Source organism: Canis lupus, chromosome 7, assembly GCF_011100685.1.
Source record: "Canis lupus familiaris isolate Mischka breed German Shepherd chromosome 7, alternate assembly UU_Cfam_GSD_1.0, whole genome shotgun sequence".
NCBI classification, from domain to species: domain Eukaryota; kingdom Metazoa; phylum Chordata; class Mammalia; order Carnivora; family Canidae; genus Canis; species Canis lupus.
Window position 1 is genome coordinate 5,072,500 of NC_049228.1, and position 15,531 is coordinate 5,088,030.

Below are 15,531 nucleotides of genomic sequence, written 5' to 3' on the forward strand. Positions count from 1 at the left end.
CCATTTCCACAGGAAAACGACTTTCTTAAAGCAATCGGGTTGTCACCCAATGGATAAGTCACCCTCATGTTTTCGAACCAGAGCAGCTCCTAAAGACATAGACACGTTTACAAAATTATATTTGTCAGGTCATTAGCACTGTAGTTGTTTTCTAAATTAATTCATAGGATCAAAGCAATTTTCCCTTTAAATGAGCGCAATGTCTTCTTTGGAAGGGCGCATCTATACAGAGAGATTTAGCAGAAATGCTAATATGCCAGTGGAAGCAATTAAAAATATTACCAAATAAAGTTTTCTAAAAAATTATTATGTTTAGGCTATTAAAGGCAAGAAATACATATAATTTTTTTTTGCATATCCTATTAGTTAACTTACCGTATAGATCCATCATTTCAGGTATATATTTTTTTAAAAAAACATTGTGCCAAATACATTTTGATAAGGAAAGGTCCTATGCTTTCATGATTTTTTTCAGGAAGATACTCAAAGATGATACATTTACTTGCAAATTTTAGAAAAATATGCCTCCAAGAAATCAAGTTTTATAATATATATATATTTTGGTGTATGGGCATGCAACAGTACCTAATTTTTGTTAAATATGCATCAAAACGCAATTCAAATCAGTCCATTTGATAGACAATTCAGCAAATTCATAAATTTATAAGCAATTAACCCAAGGTACTCTCTTTGAATAGAAAGTGTTGCAGGAAAAAGACATGGAAGTAGAGTTTCTCTGTCGTTCTACTGGAGGAGAGGCTTGGCGGAATCAGAAATTATTCCGGTGAGAGAGAATTTGAGATTTGGTAGGAATGCTGTCAGAAAAGTTGTTTTCTCCATTTTATGGATTTCATGTGATTCCCTTGATAGATAGATAGATAGATAGATAGATAGATAGATAGATAGATAGATAGAAAAGTAATTTATATATATAAATATATACACATTTAACTTCTTTATATATATAATAGCTATATATATGAAGAGATCTATATGATATAAAAGTAATCTGTATATACAAATATATACACATTTAACTTCCCAGAGGGTCGGCAACGCAGCATCTGCGCAGCCAGGCACCGAAACACCACGGATGCAAAACCCAGTTTAACCCGTGATTCTCAGTGTCACGCCACGAATACTAGGTGGGCTCGGGGAACCCAAGCGCCTTAGGGTGGGGCTGCGTGGGGCCGCGCCCATCACAGCCGCGCACCCAGAGCCGGGGCAGGCCCAGGCTCCCACCGCAGGGCTCCTTCAGACGCGGGGGCCCCGGAAGGTCACCGCCCTCAGCCCCCTCGGTGGCCAGCTCTTTCTGGCCCCCGCGTGCCCGCCCCCCCACTCCCCTCGGGCCCCGCCCACCCCCCCTCCACGTCTCCACCCTCCCCTCTCCACCCCCCTTCCCCCTTTCACCCCCCACCCCCCACCGTATCCACACCCCTCCCCTCCCCCGTACCCTCTCCACCCTCCCCTCTCCACCCTCCTCTCTTCATCCCATTCCCACCCCCACTCCCCCCTACCCCCTCCACTTCCCACCACCCCACTCCACCCTCACCCTCCCACTCTACCCCCCACCCTACCCTCTCCACCCCCTTCCCCCTTCCACCCTCCACCTCACCCCCCTCTCCACCCCCCTCCCCTGCACCCCCCCTTCACCCCCTACCCCACCCCCCTCCACCCTCTACCTCACCCCCCCCGCCCCGCCCCGCCCCCCGCCAGGCGCAGAGGCAGGAGGGGAGGCCCCGAGCCCGAGGGGCACACGCCCGGACCCCCGCTTACGTGCACCTCGCAGCGCTCGCCCGCGAAGGCCGCGGGGCACACGCACTGGAACCCGCGGCCCAGGCCCCGGCACAGGCCGCCGTGCGCACACGGAGCCGACGCACACTCGTCCGCCGCCTCGTCGCACCTGGAGGAGAAGCACACACGGCGGCCTCGGCCTCTGCGCACCAGCCCCAGCCCGGCTGCGCGCTGCGGAGAGGACACGGCGCCGCGCTCACCTGCGGCCCAGGGCGTGACCCCGGGTCCCGGGATCAGTCCCGCCAGGGCTCCCCGCAGGGAGCCGGCCTCTCCCTCGGCCTGGGGCTCCGCCTCCCTCCCTCCCTCCCTCTCTCTCTCTGTTTCTCATGAACAAATAAATAAAATCTTTAAGAAAACAAAATTAAGAAAAAGAAAAGAACAGAAAAAGGTCCCTTATCCACCGGGCCCAGGGCGGTCAGCTGTAGCGGCTCCCGTGCAGTCTGCGCACACTCCCTGGGGTGGGACACGCCTCTTAGGATTCCTGCAGCAAATTTGTTCTTCAGGGCAACATGCTGTACTCACCGTAGAAGGAGAAAACAGGGGCAAGTATTTAGAGACCAAGAAGCCCTGAAGGGCAGTTAGAGGCCTGCCCACCCCCAGGGACGCTGGAGGCCGCATTTTGACACCTGGAGACCCCCACCCCCCCACCCCCCACCCCCACCGGGCCCGATTCGGATGCATCCGGCCCTCAGGCTGTGGAGGAAAGGGAGCTCATCAAAATCAAGGGGGAGAAATTGGTTTATTCTTGGAAATTTTTTATTATTTTCCTTTGGAATTCTTTTTTTTTTTTCTAAGAAAAAGCAAAAGTGGATAAGTAGAAAATGTCAGTTGCTAATAAATGTGTTTTACAACTAAGGGTAATATTTCAATATTCAAGTAGAATGACTTGCAAAAGCCAACGGGCACCTGGGTGACTCAGTCGGTTAAGCATCTGCCTAAGGGTCCTGGGATTGAGTCCCCCATCGGGCTCGCTGCTCAGCGGGGAGTCTGCTTCTCTGCCTCTGCCCCTCCCCCTGCTTGTGCACAGTCTCTCCTTCAAATAAATAAATTCTTAAAAAAAAAAAAAAAGAATGACTTTCAAAAGGTGAATTTTTCCCAAACAAGTGATATCAATTCTAAGGTATATCAAAATTTTCTTCTTCCCTGGGACACTGTCATCTTTCACTTGGTCTTCGGCCAGCAGCTTTTTTTCCTGTATATTTACCAATTAACTCACCAGGCTCTTTTATTCAATCATTCAGTAGGTATGTATTTAGCACTCAACCGTAGGCTAAAAACCAAGCACTGTTAGGCCTCACCATAGAGCCGTAACTGTGGCATCCCTTTTACTCTGGGAAATTCATATAAAATGTTAGCTTCAAGAATCCCTAAAGAGCAGCTTATGATGTCAAAGCATAATGTAAACAGTTTTTCATTTCTCACCTTCCAAAAGGTAAAACTTGCATACATAGGGCATCAACTAATCACTAGGCTCAAAGTGAAGAGGGATGAGGGGGTGGGTGGGGAGGGTCAACCCAAGGTATAAAGGAGAAAAAGATTTCTTCCCAGAAAAACAGCTCCTTATCCTGCTGGATACCAAGCATAGCTGAGACATTTTGTTTTCCTTTTTTGGCTCAGGCTTCTGGACTGGAAGGAGGCTTCTCCGATTAGATCTGAGCAAAACCTGACAACTTGCAAGAGCCTGCCAAGCACTTTTTGTCCTGGGTGGGCCAGTGTTCACACCATCCATCATTTGCAACCTGCCAGGATGACACTATAAAGTTGGGGGTTTAGCCAGACAGAAGAGGAGGCAATTTGCCGGAAGACAGTTTTTCAATATTTTGGATGTTACAGAAGTCACATTCCCCTAAGCCTTGGGAGATGGTCTAGTATTTTCTAGTCTCCCTCTGGCTATTCTTTCTCCATTTCTTATCTCTTCCTCTCTTGAATTAAAGAGTGTACCACACACAAACATTCATTATAAACATTATCAGAGCTTTCATTAGAGATCAAAATTAATACATCAAAAATCAGAATAAATAAGTCCATTAACATTAAGGACTTTGAAAGCACAGAATCTATTGACCATGTGTTCACTCTTTTAGAAATCCATTTGCAGCAGAGAAGTTGATCTAGATGAAAAGAGTCCCCGGGAGAGGAAGGAAACTTGGAGTTCCTTTTCTTAGCACATTTCAAAGAAATAATTTGCATTTAAGTGCAAGATTATTCTTTTAAACAAATGTTGGAGGAAAGGAAATGTTTGTTTGAAATGGGGATAATGTGTGGATAGCAGAGAAAAATAATCCAAGGCTTTGGATGAGTCTATGTGGTGTGCCATTGAGCATTAATGTGATAGTAAGCATTCAGCTGTGACATAGGCAGGAAATAATCAGCACTTAAAAACACTGGAAGAGCTGGTCAAGGGAATATTTAGGACAAGGAAATATTTGCGCTAGTTCGGAGGCATATAGAGTTTGAGGCCAGCTGCATGGTCTCTGGGTTAACAATATGTTGCATGGGAAAATATGAGCCAGGGCTATGAGCTTCCTGGCACGTACACGCTCTGTCTGGGTCTGCATGTGCCTCTTGGAGCCAAAGCACTGAAAGGCTGTGAAGGCAAGAGCTGGGTTTGTCATTGAACCTTGAAAGGGTAAAAGGCAGGTCTACACGAGATGGCCTACATTGTGAAAATGGCAAAAGAGCTGGATCTGCGTAGGGCCAGAGGAGCCAGCTGGAAAAGGGAAAATTCAAATGAATCCAAACTGCAGTTGTCAGGGGTTTGTCAGCACAAATACGCCCATTATTTAATTAACTACCTTTCTGGGAAAATTTAATTCAGTCAAACTCTCTCTGTTGGATGCTCTGTATTTTCATTTATCTCATTCGTTCAATGCAGGGAGTTTGCTCCGAGATCGTTATCTTGTGGCGGATGGCCTAGGAGAGGAAGGAGCACGGTTCCCACTTTCTTCTAACTGCTGCAAGCAAAGGCTTATTCATTCCTGTCAGCATATCCAGGAGAGGAGCACAGGCTGTGAAGGCGGCTCGGCCTCCCTGCAGCTCCCATCTGGATTGGCACCTGACCTGTAACTTGACCCCTCAGCGTCAGTTTAGGCAAATGCAAAGTGGCATTAATAACAATTAGCGAGGATATTTATAAGATGCATGACCGTGCTCAACAAATGGTTAATTGTTTATTATCTGTTTATATAGAGATATATAAGAGCTTAGATAGAGCCTTGGTTTATAATCATTAGGGGGGACATTGATCCTTTTGAGAAGCTGATAAAAGCTGTGGAGTATATCCTTTTTTTCTTTTTTTAAATCTTTGACCTCACCTTCAGCCAGTTAAGTACATATCCGAATTTGCCTGCATTTTCAGCCATTGTCTGAAGCCATGGCCAACTCCGCATCAACCATCCCTGTATTAGCTGAAGAGTTGTTGAAGGGTGTCGCTGGGAAAGAGAGACTCACATGGATAAGGCATATCTACTTTCAGGGCTCTAGATAATTCTGTGAGGCAATCTTTTAGGTATTTTTTATTTTGCTTCCCTAGCAACTCTATTTGCATCATGTATTAGAAACATGAATCCAGAAATACTTATCAGAAAGAAAAATATCACATTTTACGTTGTTTCAAAGACATCTTTTCCTATTTGAAGTCTTGGCTAATAAAATGTTCTTTGTTTTGACCTAAACTGTGATTTTTTTTTTTCCCTTCTCTTTTCTTGTTTGACTCTGGTGGGACCTGTATGTCAGCATGGATTTTCCTATGGGAACAGAGATGAAAAATCGGAGGGGAAATCAACTTTGAGTAATCCCACTGTTGTTCAGCCCAGACTTTTCTTCTCTAGAAAGTGCTAATGTTGACTCACCGCTCCCCAGTAAAACCTGGCCGGCACAGACACTTTAATTCACCCTGGAACTCTGAGCAGTTGCCTCCATTGTAGCAAGTGAGATTCGTCTTCTCGTTCCCACAGACTGTCGAGGATAATCTGGTGTGTCTGGAGAGAGAAAGGCAACAGCCACAGCTGTACATCTTGATCATTTCATTCAAGAAAACTTTTTGGAAAAGTCCGTCTATGCAGTCAATGCCAAACTAATCAAGTACTCAGGCTAGGTTATGCATGACCCCTTTCGCTCAGTAGACAGCTCCTGCTGGGGGGCGCGGTAACAAGCTCGGCTATATATCTTGCATCTCCACAGTTTCCATTGGTGAGATAAGATCTGTGCCATGAGGTGGCAATAAATTTAGGGTTGGGAAGAAACTTGCGATAGCTGGGTGTGCTGCTGCCTTGCTAATAAATCAACACGGGCCACGGAAAATTGCAGCTCTATAAAGGCCAGGAAAGCAAGGACCCCACTCTGGTACCCAAGCACTCCTGTGATTTCTCTGTAGGCTTTCAGAGCTGAACTCCTGTTGCCCTGCCAACACTTGCTGTTCCCTTCCTAATGATTCATAGCTTAGCGGAATGCAAGCCAAGTGCTGTCCAGGAGGAGTGTATACAGCACTCAGTGGCAACTGTGTGTGAATCCAAGAGTGTGGCTCTTTGGTATAACAACAAAGCTGGGCGTATCATTAAGGAATCCTTATAAAAGGCAGAACAAATCGTTAGAAGCTAAGCAGAACTTGACTGCAAAGGCAAGTGCCAGGGGTGTGAAGGGACTGATTACGAGAGATTTTAAGGGTGTTGTTCAGGTCCTTTGACCCACTGGGCATGGTGTCTGATGCATAATTAATGTCCAGAAAATATAAAAGGAATTTAATTTTGTCCAGTTGTGTGTGCTGCAGCTAACGTGGAGAAACTAGCCTAGAGGACGGTAAGTGTGTCTCTTCCCATAAGAGCTAATCAATTCGACTTTAAAAGGAAACTATCCTAAGGACTTTTCAAAAGAACCAAAAATGTCAACCAGCTTTGAAAGAGGTCAATTAGCAATGCAAATGTAAGCTTTGTATACGTCTTAGGTTTAATAAACAATTTTTGAATCTCATTAGGAGGGTACTTTTGAGAACTTTAATCTTTGAGCACTTGACTTTGATGAATTAGGCAGGAAAAAAAATACTGGAGAAATAGTTCCTGGGGCATGTATGTTTACTTTACTTGCCCAAAGTCACCGTGGCAATACTATTAATTTTGATCCTGGATGTCTTTTGCTTTAAACAGGCAGTTTGTTGGCAAAATGAGTCTGTTTTAACTCACGGAAAGCGACGTACAACTGAAATGTCAACACGTAGCACCTTATATTGGGCCTTGGCTTCACAGGTTCTGAACAACAATAAATGTTATCGAGATAAATACACTTTCTTATACGTATGACTACATGTTATGTCTGCTGGGAGATTCATCCCATTAGAGCTCCACCTCTGAGTTAGTGTTATGTCTACAGGCTGCCAACCCACTCCAGGTGTTCTTGCCAAAGTCTGGGAATGTATTACTTGTTATTAATAATCCTCTCACCTCCCCATAATGACTCAATTGTTTAGTGAAGTTAAAAGTAGTATAAGTTATAAAATAATGAATTCTACTTATGTGGAAACATCGAAGCCATGTGACTTAGTAGGAAAATATTGATTCTTATTTCTGCTTACGTAACACGAGATGGAGGTCGTTACTAGAATTAAAACACTGCTCCAGTCGTGTTAGAAAAAATTGGGAAATATGTCGAAATGGGCAAAAGATATTACTGAGTATTCTTTCAACAGACTATTGGGTGTTATATAAAAGACACTCTAGGACTGTTTGATTTTATAGTGTGTATGCCTTAGATTTTCTTCACTATTTTACAACTCTGTAAGTGGTAGAAAATGACATTAATACGAATGGATCCTGCTCATTGAAATGTAAGCGAATTTGTCTGTGGGGATAGAATTGATTGTCACACGGTAGAAAAGACAGTTTCAAATATTAATTGTATTGCCCTGTAAAAGAGTAAATAGTTTTGCATGTATTAGTGACTTCATTTCCTCATCTCTACTTATATATATTTATGTGGATAATAAAAAATATATCTAATTATTATATATATGCGTATATATAAGTAATTAGGTTATCCTTTGACCGGGTTTTTATACCTTATTCATTTCTTCATTAATTGATGACTTAAATGAAAACAACAAAACATGCTCGTTTACATGAGAGTCATAATTTCATCTTCATGAGATTATAATTTAGCACAGACTTTTCCAGATTTTATAAGGTTTACCTGCCTGAAATAGCCAAGGGCATTGTTTTAGGGGTAGAAGTCATGCTTCCTTGAACAATATGAAAACCAAGCTTTTGGGGGCGCCTGGGTGCCTCAGTTGGTTAAGCATTTGACTCTTGATTTCAGCTCAAATCACGATCTCAGGGCCTGAGATCGAGCCCTGCTTCAGGCTTTGCACTCAGTGGGGAGTCTGCTTGGGATTCTCTCTCTCCCTCTCCCTTGGCTCCTCTCCCCACTCACTCTCTCTCTCTCTCTAAAAATAAATAAATCAAAAAAAAAAAAAGAAAGAAAAAAGGAAAGAAAAGAAAACCAAGCTTTTGTATTTATTGTAAAAAATATTTGTTTCTTGAGGCCTTAAAGCTGTGAAACTCTGGGGCATGCGACATATTCTAACAAAGACATCTGAGAAAGCATTCTGCTTGAAGTCCAGTCAAAGCACTCCCATTCTTCCTTGTAGAACATCCCACCATGTCTGGTCTACAGGACCACACTGTGGTGGAAGGGACCCATGTCACTCCCGTCCAGCACAGCCTACAGAGGCATAGCTGAGAGAGCTTTCCTATTCGATGAGAAAATGTGGAGCCCAGCTCCACTGGCCAAGCCTTAGATGAACTTCATGCTCACCTGCAAAATTTTCCTGTGAAATTTCCCGAACAGTGGCAAGAATAGCCGCTGGGGTCGCTGATGCAGGTGGCTCCGTTTGCACACTGGTGATTCTGGCAATTGTCTATATCCGTTTCACAGTTCACACCGGTGTATCCAGGCTCACACCTGCAGCGATAGGCTGCAACTCTGTCGGAGCAGTTGCCATGGATACAGGGGTTTGAAAAGCATTCATCGATGTTGAGTTCACAGTGTGTCCCTGACCATCCCAAGGGACACGAGCAGTGATAAGAGCTGTAGATGTCTTCACAATTTCCTCCATGCAAACAGGGGCTGGAGTTGCAGGCATTCAACTGCAAACAGCCGCTAACCACTGAATTCATAGAGATTTTGAGAAACTGTTCTTCCTGGGGTTTATTAGTGAAACCATGAACATTAAAGTAAGAAAGATAAATGCCACTGATTTCTATTGTACTTAGACACCCTTTCAGGCCCTGGCTATTGTCAATAGCTCGGTCACCCACATAAATGTCTGTATTATCCTTAAGAAAGTTGAGGCTCCCAGTGGCAACTGCACTGGTCACAGAAGGTGCTTGGTTGTCCACTTCCATTTGCCACCTGGAGGCCTGGGCCAGTGGGTCTGTCATGGAAAGAGTCACTTGGTGCCATATGCCATCATTCACTGACTGCAAACTTGTCAGACTCAGCATATAAAAACTGTTGCCACTTTGCAGTTGAAATAATAATCTGGAATCTCGAATGCTAATGTTAAGAAATTCAGGCTCCTTCTTCGCGTGCAGTATGATCACATTTGCATCTCTTGTTCTGAAACCTAATGTGATATTGGTGAGTTCTCTGGTAATATTCCCATTGCTTCTGAATAATATTTCACTGCTTTGTGCATTAAAAACAGCATTTGCAATACCTAAAGAGAGAAGACAACACCAATCAGCAACTTTATGCAATCTATAATGTTGCTTCATTACCTTTATGACTATTAATGATCATCATGTATCGATTGTTTGATATGTATTAGGCACTGTGCTAGTTCTTCTTATATTATTTCTAATACCAAATTCTGGAGCATGATTTTATTATTATTACTATGATCATCCCCATTTTTATAAAAGGAGAAATTGAGACTCACGGAAGTTTAGTGATTTTTTTCACAGTCATATGTTAATAAATAATAAGACCAGAATACCAAACCTGCATGGTCTGATACCAAAACCTAAACCACACATTTCTTTTCCACTGAAAAGAGGTTACATGTATAAACAATGTCTTTTTTTTTTTTTTTTTTTAGGTAGAAACAATGTCTTAAAAAGGTGAAAATAAAGGGGACCCGATACACGACTAAAAGTGATCATCAGTACAGGTGTTGAAAAAAACCTACGATTGTCCACTTGAGTAGAGAAAATCCAGTTCTCCACCTCCCAGCTGGGTGTCCTTTCTTCCCACAGAACTTCCACATTCACAGCACGTGTGACATCAGACGTGTGGGGCTTTCCCCCGCCAAGCAACTCTGCACATCATTTCCCCTCCCTTTTGGTTGTTTCCCATCTGCATACAAATATACTGTAACTGCTTCAATCTGAGAAAATAAAAACACCCAAAAGCACAACTCAGCTCCCCCTCACCCCACTGCTTCCTTAATTCTCTATTCCCTTTCATGCCACAACTTCTCCAAATAGTTTTATCTTCTCATTGTCTCCACTTTCTCATCTCTTATTTTCCTTGTAATACATGCCACTCAGCCTTTTGTGCCAATCCCTTCACCAAGGTCACAATGACCTCAATGTAGTTGAGGTTACTTAATGTAGTGGTCAATCCTCTATTCTCACTTTCTTGCACTTTTCAGTAAAAATTGACTTTAAAATGCTGTCTTTGCCTCAATCATTGGGCACCACACCCAATCAACTCTTATCATATAGATTATTTTAGTTCTTAGTGTCTCTGCTTCTGTCACTCGGCAGATCAATATAACAACCACTCCTTAGCTCAAGACCACCATTGGTTACCATCACATCTAGAAAGAAATCCTAAATCCTTGGAGCTCCTGGGTGCCTCAGCAGTTGAGCATCTGCCTTTGGCTCAGGGCATGATCCCAGGGCCCTGGAATCGAGTCCCACATCGTGCTCCCCGCAGGGAGCCTGGTCCTCCCTCTGCCTGTGTCTCTGCCTCTCTCTGTGTGTCTCTCATGAATAAATAAATAAAATATTTTAAAAAGAGAGAGAGAAATCCTAAATCCTAAACATGGCTTGTAAAAGTCTCTATGATCTGACCCTTGGTTAACTCTTCACTTCTACTTACTATCACCCTCTTCCTTATTCACATGCTACAGCTGCAAAAACTTCTTGCCATTCCTTTTTTTTTTTTTTAACTTCTTGCCATTCTTTGAAGACATCAAACTTGTTCCCAAATCAGGCCTTTTACTTGCTGCTACTTATACCTGGAGTATTCTTTCCCCAGATCTTCTCACACATGGCTCTTTCTCAGTCTAATGTGCTCAAATGTCACCTCCTCTGAGAAGGTTTCTCTGACTTTCCCAGTTAAAATAGTTTCTTCCCTGTAGCCACTCTTTCTTCCATTACCCTGCTTTATTTTCTTCATAGCATGTATAACTATTTGAAATTATGTTGTTCATTTGCCTACTTGTTCTTTGTCTTTCTGCGCTAGAACGTGAGATTTATGAGATCAGGGACTTTCTCTGTTTAGATTATTACCACCTCTCAAATGCCTAGAACATTGCCAGACATATAGTAGGTAAATATTACTAAATAAATAATCTGTAAAAATAACTCTGTCGTTCTTAATTCTGGAAAGTGAAATAATGATTAGAAGCTACTGTAGGAGAAAAATTCAAGTGTATTATTCAAGTGTACAATCCAAATGTGTTATTTGGATTAAAATTTCACTTGGTTTTTATTGCTTTAGACCATTGTGTTTTTTCCACCGAGTTTGGGGTTGGGATTAGGGAGGAAAGGAGCAACAAGTGTCTATTCCATGCTTTTAAATAAATGCTAAAAAAACAAATCTCATTCGCTCTCCCCAACTCCAAAAGGACAAATATGGTCTATAATGCTAAATAAGTTCATTTTACTAACACTGCTGAGCACACTGAAATCACTTCTCATCCGGGGAAAAATCACAATACACATAACAATATTTGTATTTCATCTTTTCTTCGGGGAACTTTATCTTACAAACACACCTGTATATAAGGTGAATTGTCAATTTTTAAGTCTTGGTTTTCTGATAGAACGCCCTAAAGGCAAACTCAGAGTGATGCATGAGCTATATCCTCATGACTATGTTATTCTATTAGATGTAATCTTCTCAACATATCTTACTTGAAAGAAAATACCATAGGGTCATAAGATCACATGAAATTAAAATTATGCAAAATAGCAAAAATGTGTTCTAGGGTTCACACCTGTCAATTAGTAAAATTCACCTCTTCTATTGATTTACTTTTTTTTTCCTTCATTAAGGTAAGTTATACTTTAAAAAAATGTTATTGAGACATTTTGGGAGATCCATGGCAAACTTCCTACTCTTTCTGTAGTGAGAATGCAGGCGCAGTGAAGATTCACTTAACTTCTCTCTGATGCAGGATATACAAATCCTAAAGTGCTTTACATATATACTGAAGACCAATGTGTACCAGGGGTATGGTTCTTGGCCTGCAAATGTTTTTAGAAACCTATTCTTTTTTTCCCCTGTGAAAATATTCCAAACGATTTAAATCCTTTTGTAGAACATAACGGGACTAAGAGCTTTAGAACTTTAGGATTTTTATCAAAAGATGAACAATGAAACTAATAAATTATTTTGAACATGTAGTTTGGAGGTAGAACAATGGGAAGCTTGCATTTAAAAGTTGGTGCCATATTAGAAATCAAATTGAATTCTTTATGCCAACTCATTGTGCTTTATGTACTATATATATACTATCATCCTGTACTGTAATATAGTATATACGTCTAAAATATGAAAATAAAAGTGTATGTATTCTCAAAAAAATTTTCCTAAGTACATATATAGTACAACACATTTCATACATCCTTTCAATATGTTTTGAAAATATAGAAACAGAAAAGTATATATTTTTTTTCCCCAGTCACCACAGCTCAGTCTCAACAGAATGTTGTTGAAATAAACCTGAGTTCATCCTATCCTCTGGTTCCACTCCATTATTTTAGTGCAATGTTTTCCAAGGTGATATAGATCACTTAACGTTTGGAAAAGTGAAGTGAAAATATTGAGTTAATTTGAAGAAAAATGATGTTACTTTATTCACTTGACAAATATTTATTGACAACCTCCTATATGTTCGACACTAAGTGCTGAGAGGAATGGGAGAAGCCAAATAGGAGATTTCCTTCTCTTTTGAAATCTAACTTTAGTGAGGGAAGGGATCATGAACAAGTAAACAAATACATATACAACGAAATAGAAAGGAATCCTAAGAGATACGAAGAAAACATAAAGCCAGGTAAGAGGACATTTGGGTTGGAACCCGAGTAAAGTGATGAAGACAACGTGCCCAAGCTTGGAGTTGAGCAAGTTCAAGACAGAGCTGGTGTGTGAGGGCCCTGATGGAATGGGATAGAAGAATGTGAGGAGCAAGATATTGGAGGCAAATTGAGGACAACTCTTTAGAGGATTTGTCACAGTCTTTCAGTGTGTGTGTGCTTTCAGAAACAAAAAATGGGATGGTAGCTGGTGGGGTCAAAGGAAATTTTTTGTAATGAGGAAATTTGGTAGTGTGTTCATACACTGATGGAAAAGTTAATGGTGCTGAAGAGTGAGAGAAAAGTTTTAGAAGCAAAATCTTCAAATAAAGGGGAGGGCGGTGGCGGGTAAGATAAGAATTCAGTGCAAACATGAAGATTTGTTATGATCAGACTGTGTTATTCAAAGTAGGAGAGGAGGAAATGTATATAATAGTGTGCTTAGTGTGCAGACATGTCAACATTGTGAATATAGAATCCAAATTTGTTAAGATTTGGAAAACTGGGCCCTTTAGTCCTGAAGATGAGCAAGGAAACTTTACAGATTGAGGAATATATTCAGAAAACAACAATGCCTAATGTGTTTGACTTTGTATACTTAAGGTTATAAAATCATCACATATACACAATTTTTTTTAATCTACCTGTCAAGTAGATGTTTTATACCCATTTTACAGAGAAACTTTTAGGTTACAGAAATTGTGTGAACTGCCTGAGGCCTCACAGTTAACAAAAGGTCGTGAGCTCACACTAGGACTTTACTCCGTACTCCCAAGGAGGAAAGGAAAGCCAAATATTACTTGGTTAATGTCTTCAGAAATTAGCTTTAAATCATCAAAGACCTAGGTTTTGCTCTGATTTCCATTCCCCATCCCCAACCCCAAGATATCTAGGGGCAGGAGGAGGCATGAAGCCAATCTGGATATTATTATTATTATTATTATTATTATTATTATTATTAGATTAGATATATTAAATTAGTTGAGTCCTTCCTTTGGGAAGCAAGTTTTGTCTCTATTTTTTTTTTCTGAGTTGCCTTATGGAACTGAAAGACCCAACTTAATTGGATGGATGATAACTTTAAAATCCACCTACATTCAAATCCTCGCGGCACCGCCTGGCACTGGGCTCCGGGTGGACACGGGCTGAGCTCACACCACTGGACTTGCTCACAGGCTTTCCCAGCTGTGTTTGCAGGGCAGGAACATGAGAAGTCATCCCACAGGGAATAGCACACACCTCCGTTGTGACAGGGGTTGGACTGAGTGGAAAAGAAATGAAAGTATAAACAGCAGTGGCAACTAAATATGGAAACAGTAGAGGCAAGACCCCATCCCTGTTATTTTTAAATGCTAATTTTCTACACAGTTACACATTGAACTTTTCATATCCATTGGTTAAGAAATGGAATAAAACTGCTACCGTTGCCAATTCTTTTCTAAAAGAGAAATCGAGAGAGAAAGGATCAAAAAGAAAGAGATGAAATGAGAAAGAGAAAACATATAAAGCCAATTTTCTACAACAGAAGGAGGTTTTTAAAAGGTATGATAACATTCTGTGGAATTTCTAAGTTACCAAGCACTTTCAATCACAACAATTAGCATTTGAGGGAGATGTTTTATTCCTGTTTTTACTAATGAGGAAGCAGAGGGCCCTCCTGTTACCCAAGATCCCAATAAAAAGGCAAATAGTGAAGCTTGGTACCTCTGTCCTCTGGGTCCAGATACAGTGACCTCTTCAGTGGGCCTGCCTCTCACTCAGACACATACTGTTATTATTTGAGTTCTTAAAAGGTTTCTCACGAAATATCCAAAGTGAAAGTATTTAAAAGGGAATTTCTGAGAACTGAGGCTGTATTTATCCCAGTGCCCCTGTTAAGAGGTGATTTAGACTAGTTACATAGCCTTCCTAAACTTCAGTTTCCTTATCTGTAAATGACATAAATGGGGTAATAACAATGCTCATTTTACACAGCAGTCCTGCAACAGAATTAAATGGACTCATCTCTGTAAAATAGTGCCCCGCACATGGGAAGTGCTCCTATAGTAATGCGAAAATGATTCATTTTTGCACATTTAGAGGCAAGCCCAGTGCGTGGCAATATAGTCAGAGCTCAATAAATGTTCAACAGATATAAATGTGTTTCCTTTGAAAGGTCATGCAGAGCTGACAAATTCACAAATTTAAATCGCTTTTGGAAAAGCATACGAAATACATAAAGTAAAGCATAGGCTTTGGGAAAGTATATTTCAGAGAGTTTCAAATCCAACTACCAGAAGAAAGTTGCCCCTCAGGTTTTTTTTTTTTTTAAGATTTTATTTACTTATTTATAAGAGACACAGAGAGAGAGAGAGAGACAGAGACAGAGACAGAGACACAGGCAGAGGGAGAAGCAGGCTCCATGCAGGGTGCCCGACATGGGACTTGATCCCAGGAC

General features: G+C 41.4%; 1 protein-coding gene across 2 annotated transcripts in view; it reads right to left on the reverse strand.

Annotated features, from left to right (window-relative positions):
* CRB1 (crumbs cell polarity complex component 1) overlaps positions 1–15,531 on the reverse strand; it is a 213,222-nt gene that overhangs the window by 30,126 nt on the left and 167,565 nt on the right. For both annotated transcript variants that reach the window (XM_038541982.1, XM_038541983.1), the window contains exons 8-11: positions 14,190–14,355; positions 8,599–9,502; positions 5,646–5,774; positions 1,777–1,903 (exon numbers count right to left, since the gene is read on the reverse strand). In XM_038541982.1, the coding sequence (XP_038397910.1) occupies positions 1,777–1,903; positions 5,646–5,774; positions 8,599–9,502; positions 14,190–14,355 (1,326 nt within the window). The remainder of the gene's footprint in view (positions 1–1,776; positions 1,904–5,645; positions 5,775–8,598; positions 9,503–14,189; positions 14,356–15,531) is intronic.